General features: G+C 38.0%; 2 protein-coding genes across 2 annotated transcripts in view; one reads left to right on the top strand and one right to left on the bottom strand.

The window, feature by feature from the left end:
- Window positions 1-180: 180 nt before the first annotated feature.
- Window positions 181-6,357, bottom strand: tecra (trans-2,3-enoyl-CoA reductase a). Its single transcript, XM_016451616.1, has 11 exons — window positions 5,924-6,357; window positions 5,130-5,181; window positions 4,944-4,988; window positions 4,405-4,508; window positions 3,410-3,525; window positions 3,067-3,172; window positions 2,429-2,501; window positions 2,273-2,316; window positions 2,139-2,196; window positions 1,966-2,054; window positions 181-454 (listed from the first exon to the last, which is right to left on the bottom strand). The coding sequence occupies exons 1-11, from the start codon at window positions 6,089-6,091 to the stop codon at window positions 281-283; spliced, it is 1,029 nt and encodes a 342-aa protein (XP_016307102.1). The 5' UTR covers window positions 6,092-6,357; the 3' UTR covers window positions 181-280.
- Window positions 6,358-9,770: 3,413 nt separating this feature from the next.
- LOC107661866 (dnaJ homolog subfamily B member 1-like) overlaps window positions 9,771-11,070 on the top strand; it is a 10,076-nt gene continuing 8,776 nt past the window's right edge. The window contains exon 1 of the mRNA XM_016451652.1: window positions 9,771-10,327. Coding sequence (XP_016307138.1) covers window positions 10,117-10,327 — 211 coding nt within the window. The 5' untranslated portion in view covers window positions 9,771-10,116. The remainder of the gene's footprint in view (window positions 10,328-11,070) is intronic.

The following is an 11,070-nucleotide window of genomic DNA, read 5'->3' as shown; positions in this document are numbered from 1 at the left end:
TGCCTGTTTAAGTGATGAACTCCATTACTTGTGTTTGTTTTCAGACATGATAACAGACGTTTTATACGTGTGCTACGACTTTTTGGCCTGTGCTACAAAACTTTCAACCTCTGTAGCACCAGTGCTATGTGAAAAAAAAGTTACCGTACAGCCCTGATATATATATATATATATATATATAAGACTTTATATATGTAAGCTAGCAAAACTCTGACTTGTATTTGATTGAAAAAAAAAGAAAAACCTCTGTATATCTTATTTTTAGTGTTGTATTTTCCTGCTATAGGATGAAAGGTAGGATAGGGGAGCGCAGTGTGGGATACTGTTTGAACTCCTTCAGGTAGCTGCGATGCTTTCCTTTGGCCCAAACCGTCATCTGTACGAATCCCACCACAGTGAAGAACAACACAGGGACACACTGGGTCATGAGTGTGAAACCGAGCCAAGATCCCATCTACAGAAATACAGCAACAGTGCAGCTTTAGTGTCTGTTATTTAGGCCTATACTCAATGAGACCAGCAGGGGTCAGCATTTCATTACAGGACCAGTTCACACGGGACACATTCTTGTCAAGGAACTCTTTAGAGTACTGCAGGGATGACATATTTTTGTAGGCCAAAATCTGGAAATGAGTTAGAATTTTAGCTCTTCTGGTTCCATTGTCCAAAGTCTAAGGCTTTTTTTTGGTGAAATGCCTGAAATAAGGTATGTGTTCACACAAGCTTATTTTCACGTTTTATTCCATGACATAAAATACATCAGTAAAACCCCCTTGTGTTTTTTTTAAGCGTTTACTTGTCTTTATTTTTATTTTATTTTATTTATTTTTGGCAGTTGCTAACAAGTGGATAACTGGGACTACAGAGGCTGCCTTTGCAGTATGCAACATTGACAGCTAGCGGTTGAAATGGGTACTGCAGTCAAAATTCAAAATATTGTTTCTCCCGCTCCCTCCTCCTCAGACTCGACACTCATGAGGGTTGCCAGATTGAGAACACAAGCGCAACAGGTAATTAATATTTTTTTTTTAGGTTAGGTAGAATCTGCAATCTCTGACCCAGTTAGTTTACTGGCTTCCACTGACTGCAAAGCGCTATGTTTTCAGCCAAACCTGGGGTGTCGAATTGGGTATATTAGAAGTGGGCGGAATCACACAGATCAAAACAAAACTGGACATTCCGACATGGAACACACATTTCAAAATAGATCAACTGGCTGTAACGTTGTTTTTCGGGGAAACAAGTTACAAACTTATCATGTTTCTTTAATATCTGCAAACAGTGCAGCCTATTTTTTTATGCTTCAGTACTGTCAAAAAATTACATACAGCACTTTTAAACATCACACTGAACAGGTAAATACTAGTCCACTTTTACAGCCTCACTGTGTTTATAATCACACTCTTTCAAACTATTATAACTTAAACTTTCAGGGAAAATGTTTTTTTAAATAAAGAAAGAATTTGTTTTTATCAGCTGTTTGGACTCTCATTCTGACGGCACCCATTCACTGCACAGGTGAGCAAGTGATGTAATGATAAAATTATCCAAATCTGTTCCGATGAAGAAACAAACTCATCTACATCATGGATGGCTTGAGGGTGAGTACATTTCCACCAAATTTTCATTTTTGGGTGAAATATGCCCATGCTGCAGTTCGTTTATAGCCTACATTCAGCTTTTTTACTTCTGCCGACTGTATTTAGGCTTTAAAATTGATAAAATCTGTTTTCATTTCTGAGGATTATCATGATGAACAAAATGTGTAAGAATCATAAACTTTTGTTGGCCACTGAGCATATTTTCTGCAGTAATCCAAAAGCCAATGGAAAATCCCAAAGGGTTTTTGTCAAGAGAACCAGACAGATGTCAACTTAAATGTCGGCCTACAAAAATAATCATAATCACTGCAAAACTCTATAAAGACATGGAATCACTCACAATGCAATCAGCCATGGGTCTCACCTCATATGTGTAGTTTGGGCATGAAACAAGAGCAAATATCCATGTAAAAGGATTTTTGGTTGGATAAGGAATCTTCTTCGTCTTACAGCCTTCATAAAGAACAATTGACTGCGTTATATAAACAAAGCCAGAGTAGTTGACTTGAGATTTGTGATTTCTTTTATAGATCTTACCAGGTAGTTTGAGATTGCGCAGAGCCATGTGAATCGAGAAGCTGCCAAGTTGACAGAACTGCAAAAATCACAAATCAGTAAGTAAAGAACGCTGATGAGACAAATACAGAAGTCAGTGCCATCAAAGTGCTTACTAGAAAGATTCCCAGTGCTGCCTTCACCTGCTTCTCCCCATAATCTGCATGTAAACAGACTGGCTTTAAGAACAACGGTTCAATGCATTTAACATACCATAATAATTTAAGCGACAACAAACATGGTGCAGAGCATTTGAGTGAGATGTTACATACATGGCGGTGTGTAGAGAGGGTGATTGATATAATAAGCCATCCATGCAGCAGAGCACCAGTAATAGGAACAGATCTGTTAAAGAAAGAATCACATGTGATTTACAGACTCCTTGTTTGCAACATAACATAACTGTTTGATTGTCTTTAACTGAAAGATTAAGATATTATTCTTTTTATTTTGCATTTTTATCACGGCATATACTGAAGGCATGATCTAATCTTCATAAAGTGAAAGGCACATCAACTTAAAGACCCCAAAACACTGTTGAATGAGTGTTGTTCTTTCCTCTCTTGATGCAGTTTTTAATTAAACATGCATCAACAGCCATGAATATTATTTATTTGCAAAAAATATTGTCTAGGAGTCATCGATATTCTTTGATTGTTTTCCTGGACGTGAAGGTCTGTATTTGAAATGATGTCTGCTTGATGTTTATTTTTCACATTTAGGAGTATAGATGACCTCAAAGCTCCAACCCACATACAATCTTTTTTTTTTTTTTTATTATTTCATAACTGAACTTGCTAAAAAACTAAATAAATCCTAACATGTATCAGTCACACACTGCTGCCTTCTGGGATGTATATAAATATAAATTACACCAAAAAAAAAAAACACAATTGCGAGGCATCCTCACTTTAAAAATGTTGCGAAATGGCATGGTGCCGTGGGAGAAGCGATGGACAAACAACGTCTCCAAGATTCGCTTCATGTAGTGGAAGGAATGACACACACAGGCAATACTGTGGAGAACAGACAGAAGCTCAGTTCAGCGAGTTCAGGTTAATACCAGATCATCAAATAAAAGTGTATTCCTGAGACACATCAATCAAATGCTTTTCAACATAATTCCCAAAATACAGTTCTGGGTCAGTATCTTGGTTAACCAGTAGGTCAGCTGTTAGGAGACACTGTTCCCACTGTCTGGACTGAATCCAACAGACTAAACATGTGACGGCACTCTTCTTCATGATACTTACTGCACAACCAAATGCTTACTGGCGGTGAACTCGTACTTGGGAGCGTAGATTAAAGGCAGTCGAAAATAAAACAGCAGATATATGACAAGTGGTCCAATGCACTCGATTAGGAACACCTGCAAACACACATTCACAAACACATTTTAATTCTCTAAAGTGAAGTATAGTGCGTACCTCCCATGTGCTGACATCATCCCTGCCCCGTGGGAGTCAGGACAGGAGTGGGCAAAGGGGGCTACGCATGCAGAAGGTGAACGGGATCAACACCTGTGGGGAAACGGTGCCAGAGAGATTATAAGTTCTGAGAAGAAAACTGAACCAGAGGCCTGTGCACACACTGTACAGCCACTGATCTGACTTTTACATTGAACCAAATGGCCTATAACATGCCAGTGAAAGATTATAATACTGAAGCTAAATTCTGATGAGCCACGTTCAAAGCCATTGTAAAATGCTACTAATTGCACAGATGTGACCGCATGTTATTAACTTTGTTATCTGGAACACAAAAGAAGTTAGTAGAATGTCCAGGCTGCTCTTTACCATACACTATCAAAAAAAATGATTTCCAGTGGAGTCAGTTATCTTACTGTTCAGAAGACCTTTTGTGTTTTAGATGGAATTCTCATTTTCGATTTTGGGTCAACTTTCACTGAAAATAATAAAATACTGTACATGTGATACTTCAGTATCCTGTTTATTATCTGTGATTTATGGGAACTCACCCAGCACCGTTTTCAGAGAATGGCTCATGTGTATTAGTGTGCACCTGAGCTTGCATGTGTTTCTTTCAGTGGTTCTCGACAAGAGGCCTTCTGCATATTTGATAGGATAAGACTATGCACATATGAAAATGAGTAGCTTTATCATTAGAGCAGTGGTCCCTTAAATATTGTCTTTGACAATGGGGGCCTTGGAGTAAAGGTTGAGAGCCGCTGCTACGTACATGTGATAATTGTTTCAGTTGTTATTTGTGTGCTTGGCAAAACACTCACAGTTCCCCAGGCAATCTGGGCTCCCAAGTCTCTGAAGTAGAAGGTTGCAGTGGTTCCCACAGGGAGCTCCTGGAGGATTTCCTCATCTCTTAAGGGTTTTCCTTCTGAAATCAACAATATAACACAACGATTAATGTTCTCTTCACATATATAGTGGCTTAAAAAAAGGATATGGACACCAACTAATTTCACTTAGTCTGTGTTATAAAACAGAAGAATGCAACAGGGTAATCCAAACAACAGGTTTTGGCTGATACACATGGAGAGCGGGTGAGTATATCAGTAAAGCAATGCAGAGGTATTTCAGTGACTAACAGTCTTATCTTTGCAGCTTTGGATGAGGTGGTGTTGGTGAACCTGATCTGGAGATTGGATGCAGAGGATCATGCAGAGGTTAGTTATATTAGTACGTCAACTTTTCAACTGTTTTGAAATCAAATAAATAAACAGCGGTACAGTGCAATCACTTGCTTCAATGTTATGTTGTAAATAAACAGCATTAACATATTACTCGTTACTAAGTTTAAAGCTATACTCACTTGGGTCAAGGCATAACGACTGTCTGGCAGGATACCAGTGTGGATCTGTGAAAATTGAAACCTGACATGTAAGACTTTGCTAAAACCATTATTTCTATGTCATCAACGTATCATCTTCCTTGTAGAAAGCTATTTAAAGAAAGGCATTGCAGTTTCATAGCGTCTTTAGCACTGAGCAGAACTTACTTGATTTGTGGAACAAAGACTTAATGTCCAAAATAGTGGCTGTTGGCTCTACCTGCAGAAGGATAGCCAGCTGCTAAATATCCACATTCTGTTTTGCAATTATAATACATAAATATGTAAATACACAATATACATATGCAATATATACAGTGTTACTCTTTGCGCTTTTCCACCTCATGCAGTCATAAATCAGGTTTACTCTATTCTCAACATGCATGTCTAAGCAATGGATCTAACATAGGAATTCCTGGAAGCTCAGAGGAGATTCTCATGTTCCAAAAGCAACATGACTAATGCAGAACCCGCCTGATAGTGACCGCTTTATTATTACAAAGTTACAGCATGTGCACTAGTTGTTCTCGCATTACTGTTAGCTATCTGTCATCTATAACAGCCGATGATTACAGATGATTTCTTTACTTCTCTGTATTATGTTCAGCCTGGAAGTGTAAACACAGTGATTAAATATACTATTTTAATATCATAACAACATCTAGAGTCATGGAGGGGGGGGGACAGCTAAAACCAGCATAAGCTGTTGACTGGTTTTAGCTGGTCTCCAAGTTGGTGTTCAGCTGGTTGGTCCTAACCTGCTAAGACCCACTTGATCAGCTAAAGAAATAGTTAAAACCCCAGTAAAACCAGCCTGCAAACCAGCTGTGAACAGGCTGGAAGACTAGCTAAAACCAGCCAACAGGTTTCACCTGTTTTTTTCAGCAGGAACACGATTCACAAGTAATGGTTTGTCATTTGTATGGTATTTAAGTTTGTAAAACACATTAAAAAGCACATACCTTATCCAGAAGCAGTAGTTTTTCCCGGGTTTTGACGTCTAGTATCTCCACCTCAAAGTAAACAATTCGTTTCGCTTTTTGGGGGGGTTTTGGTCTGGGTTTGGGGGCTGCCGGTGCTGCTGCGCTTTCACTCTTAGCCCCTTTTGCCTCTAAAGCTAATGCATCCATGATACTTCTTCCAACTTATTGCACACTGAATCCTGTGTTTAGTCCGTAGTTCAAAGGTCTTTCTCACACCCCACACATCTCTCCTAAGTCCTCAAGCCTCAGTTCTTAATAATAAATCCAAAATCCAGCTCTCCGTTGAATGCAGTGCAGACGGAGAGGAGAAGCGACAGAGAAGGTCGGTGTGAGTGAGTGCAGTGTCACTGAAATATCTCCCACCTCTTAACACCTGAGGGGTGGCCATCACAACCACTCCTCTGAAGACGAAACCTGAGAGTCCCAAGACATAATCCATGGCTTTTCATGAAGCTAAATTTATATGCCTGCTTTGCTGAATACAGCCCCGTGACCTTGTGGGACTCGGACCAATCCAGTTGGCTGTGGCTCTTACCTCCACACCCTGTCTCTTTTTGAATTAGGATAGCGTGCATCTGTACAGCAGCAGTGTGTGTCCGAGGAATATTAATACATCTGCCTTGCAAGCAGAGTCATGCAATGGCTCTGTCAGGACATCTATTTGAGTTTGACCATGGTCACACCAGTGATTGGGCTTGCCTTGGAGTCAATAAATAAGCCACTTCTGAGGTCCCTAGAGGTTCTCCCATTAGGTTTGGGCAGGTTGTTGCCATACAGAAGCCATCTGTGTCTGTCAGCAGTAAGTAGATCAGACAAACATATGATAGGCAAAGTGTCTTAAGTTATCTGGTATATTTACCGTCTTTAGTTTCCATCAGCTGTTCTCAAGCTTTGAGGAATGCAAAGGATTGTACAGATAAAGATATTATTATTATTATTATTATGAATTATTTTTATTTATATTTATTTTTAGTAATTGTATTGTGTGTTTTTGTATTTTTTGTAGTTTTGTATATGTTTATAAAGCTTTTATAGCTATTTTTAAAGCTTTTAATTTTTATTATATTTATTTTAGTACATAATTTAATTAAAATTATAATGAAATAAAATGTATTTAAATAAAATGAAAAATGTTGCATTGGAACTAGCTTATTTTATTTTATTTCAGGTAACATTTATTTTATATTTGACAATACAGAACAACAGATTATATTTTTGTTTGACAGGTTAATCACATAATTTAAATTTGAATCATGAAAGTGTTTTTTTTTTTTTTTTAATGAAAATATACGGTCCCTTTTTTTAAGGAAAAAAATGCTAATCTAATACTGTCAACACCACAAATACAGCATACCTTATAAAGTAAGTTTTCAGAAATGACAGGGTATCATTGAGAAAAGGTTTATCATTAAGCTAAATAAATAAATAAATAATACTGGAGTGACTCAAAAATATGTAGGCCTACAATATATTAGAAAATGTTCCATGTCTATTCTATTCTATTCTATTCTATTTCTCCCAGGAAAAATCAACCCGGTCTCATGAGATAAAGTAACTGTATTACGAGGTGGTATTTTTGTGAATTCATGTTGTGATTCATAAAGAAACTTTTTTTTTTTTTTTTAAAGAAAAATACAAATATGAAGGCCCAAAGACATGAAATAATTACAAATTGCCATGAGAGTGTGTTGGGAAAAATCAGTGTTCATTGAAGTAGCTTTGATTTGATATAATCCTAAAATGTTTAGTAGAAATGTGTAATGTCAATGTGTAATGCTCAGCTGAAATGTCTCAGACAAGTTAAGCGAGAGTGAAGACAGCCTATATTTGTTTGCCTACTTCAACTGCTCCAAATGATCGTGGTGTGCTGACCGTGCATGCATGGAATCAAACAAGAGCTCATATTACGTTAGTTAGACTATTACATTTTGATTTGCAGTAATACTGTGTCCTTGTCTAGACATGAGTCTAGATGAGTGTTACACCACTCTTGGTCTGTTTCCACAATTCACAGCTGAACTAAACATTTAAAACATGAGAAATATACATTTTCGAAGCAATGTGTTATTAAGACTCCTTATATAAGTGTATGATTAGTCTAAGTGGCATGTCATGAAAGCTCTTCAATGGTAGATCATTTCATTTTTTGAAATACCTTGCAGTGCTGTTCTCTGTATAGGTACGCTATCATTACTATTCAGTATAGGCTACTGCACTTTTTTGTATAAGGACTGCGAGACTACTGTAAACAACTGCTCAGCTCCAGCTATGTTTGGAATAGGCATACTAACATAGCACTCTTACTATTTCTGTAGTATATAGTACAGTGTGTGATACTGTGCACAGTAGGCCTAAATGATTTTTCTGTCTAGGCCTACATATAAATACCCAAATGATCTACTGCATTATATTTGCCAAAATAAGCATACAAAAATGCATACGTACTGTATATTGCATCCTAACACACAATGAAATGTGCGCTCATCAAAATACAAAAACTAGTTTCTTAGGACCAGCACATGACCATATGTTTAAACCAGCTCATGACCAGCTAAAACCAGCTTAAACAAGCTCAAACCAGCTCAAACCAGCAGCCATGCTTCAAAACATACCTAATTAGCATATGCTGTTTTTTTTCAACAGGGATGTTACCAGGTGATGGGACAAATACTAAAATGTGATTAACTTTCCTAGAGATGGGATGTTTGACACTGAGGCTCCGAAGCCTGTTTTACTCTATCGAAGCAGAGTGGCTCGAAAGACTGTGTTGAGGCTTCATACGTCACAATGAAACACCTGAAGCGAGGTGACGGATTTGAATCTTTGGCGCAGCTTCATTCATTATAAGGAGACGCGAAATGCTTGGTGTTCCCTCCCTGCTTCATAGTAACATAGTAACACTTTCATGTGTGGACAATGATTCTCTGAATGAAGACACAGCTGCTATTGCTGAGTATTGCTTTTGTGTTGACTCTGGAATCAACAAGATGTGTGAATAATTTGAAAGTGGCATTTATAATTGCAGCTGACCACTAAATGTGACTGGTAGGGTCTGTCTTTGAGGCTTTGAATCTTTTTTGGTACAATCAGGGAAATGCCTCAAAAGCTTCACAAGGCTTCATCTGCCCATCTCTAAACTTTCCATTTTCTGTGTGGGTAAGATTTTTTTTTTTGAGTCATTATTTGGCTTGACTGCCAAAATTATTTATACAAAACTGAAAATGCGATGTAAAATAACTGTGCCCACTCAACATAAGGTCATGTTGTTAGCATATGTGAGTATGAACATGAGTTACCAATAGCATAAACCTAGTTTTACTTGCTGTTTTTAAAATAAAAGGCACTATATGGTGTATACTGTACAATATTCAGTTAGTAGTAAGGTCGTGTTCATTACTAGCTTACTACTGCTCAGGGGCGGACTTAGTGATTTTTGTTTGAATTTCTTTAAAATTACACAATTTAAAAGCTGAGAGTCCTGAGACCTTGTTTCATACCAGAAGTAACCTGCTCGGTCTTCTCTCTTTTGTCAGTTTCCTCTTTGCTCTGCGATGTATTTTTCACTGCGTGAGAACATGATGTGTGGTGTGAGAGCGGCATTGTTTTCGGGGATAGCAACAGTAACTAAGGAGGGCAGGTCTTTGGAGAAGGGTCTGTTACGCCCCCTTCCAGTTACGCCCCTCTCTTGCAGTCCGCAGACAGACACTCTTGGGGTCCGCAGACAGACACTCTTGGGTCTTTGCGAACATGCAGTGCACACTCCGCGCCGCAAGAGGCGCTCGTTCAGTCACATCTGCAGCATCTGTCACTGCAGCCGCTGAGCAAGTCATTTTTCTCGGACTTTCTGCGGACGCTCGGCGACGTTGACAACTAGATTACAGTGCGTTTCGCCGGGAACTCTGTGATATTAAAGTTTTACATCGATTAAAGTTAGAAGAGTCTTGGGAAAATGATCGCATATTGGAGGGACGCGGCAGTGGCTGTGCGCGATATGTGAGGATTTGGATAAATAACTTAAAAACAGTTTGATAAATTCCATCCGAGCGCTTCACGTTCGACAGGATAGGAGGAGGGGGATCGTTTAAAATTAGTCCGATCGGTCAATATTCGGAGGATATCGACATATGGAAACGGGTAGTTGAACAACAGCGGGGTTTTAGTCGAGTGTTGTGATGGGTAAAGATTATTACAGGATCCTGGGGCTAGCGAAGGGCGCCTCAGATGAGGAGATCAAGAAAGCCTACAGAAAACAAGCTTTGAGATTTCATCCCGACAAAAACAAATCAGCCGGAGCAGAAGATAAATTCAAAGAGATCGCCGAAGCTTACGATGTCCTGAGCGATGCCAAGAAGAAAGACATCTATGACAGATGTGGAGAGGATGGTAAGAGCTGTCATTGTCCCGCTATAGATAAAGGGATAGATAGATAGATAGATAGATAGATAGATAGATAGCCCTTAGATATATAGATAACGTTAGATAGATAGATAGATAGCCCTTAGATAGATAGAGAGATAGATAGATAGATAGACAGCCCTTAGATATATAGATAACGTTAGATAGATAGATAGATAGCCCTTAGATATATAGATAACGTTAGATAGATAGATAGATAGCCCTTAGATAGATAGAGAGATAGATAGATAGATAGACAGCCCTTAGATATATAGATAACGTTAGATAGATAGATAGATAGCCCTTAGATAGATAGAGAGATAGATAGATAGATAGACAGCCCTTAAAATGTACTGTGTGGCAGAATAATACACCTTTTAGTACTTTTTGTAAGGATAGCTACACACAATGATATGCTATTAATTAAGCTGTGGAAACATTGTTGTGGAAATGAATACAATTGAAAAGGAAACAAGTCACATTGTATTGTTTATTAAAGGTGTAGATTGTAGATATTTCTTTATTATTATTATTATTGTTATTACTATCATTATTATTTAAAAAGAGACATGCCATGTGCCCTGATATGTGTTTCTGCTTTTCGGTGGTACCCTAAAGGCCCCGATATACTCACCGCAAAGTTTTTTTATTGTTCTTCACTCAAGGGTAAAAAAAATAAGTTTTAAAAGTGCATAAAATAATATATATATATATATATATATATATATAAT

The sequence above is a fragment of the Sinocyclocheilus anshuiensis genome, unplaced genomic scaffold (assembly GCF_001515605.1).
Source record: "Sinocyclocheilus anshuiensis isolate Anshui unplaced genomic scaffold, SAMN03320099.WGS_v1.1 scaffold47, whole genome shotgun sequence".
NCBI classification, from domain to species: domain Eukaryota; kingdom Metazoa; phylum Chordata; class Actinopteri; order Cypriniformes; family Cyprinidae; genus Sinocyclocheilus; species Sinocyclocheilus anshuiensis.
The sequence above is the reverse complement of the archived record's forward strand: the minus strand, read 5'-3'. Positions and strand labels throughout refer to the sequence as shown.

Excerpts from the sequence above, each read along its gene's own strand:
- tecra (XM_016451616.1), bottom strand. The coding sequence starts at position 6,091 with ATGGATGCATTAGCTTTAGAGGCAAAAGGGGCTAAGAGTGAAAGCGCA. Across the intron at positions 2,317-2,428 it reads CCCTCTCTACACACCGCCAT|ATTATGGGGAGAAGCAGGTG; the intron begins GTATGTAACATC and ends GTTTACATGCAG. Across the intron at positions 2,197-2,272 it reads CAGCACTGGGAATCTTTCTA|TTCTGTCAACTTGGCAGCTT; the intron begins GTAAGCACTTTG and ends TGATTTTTGCAG.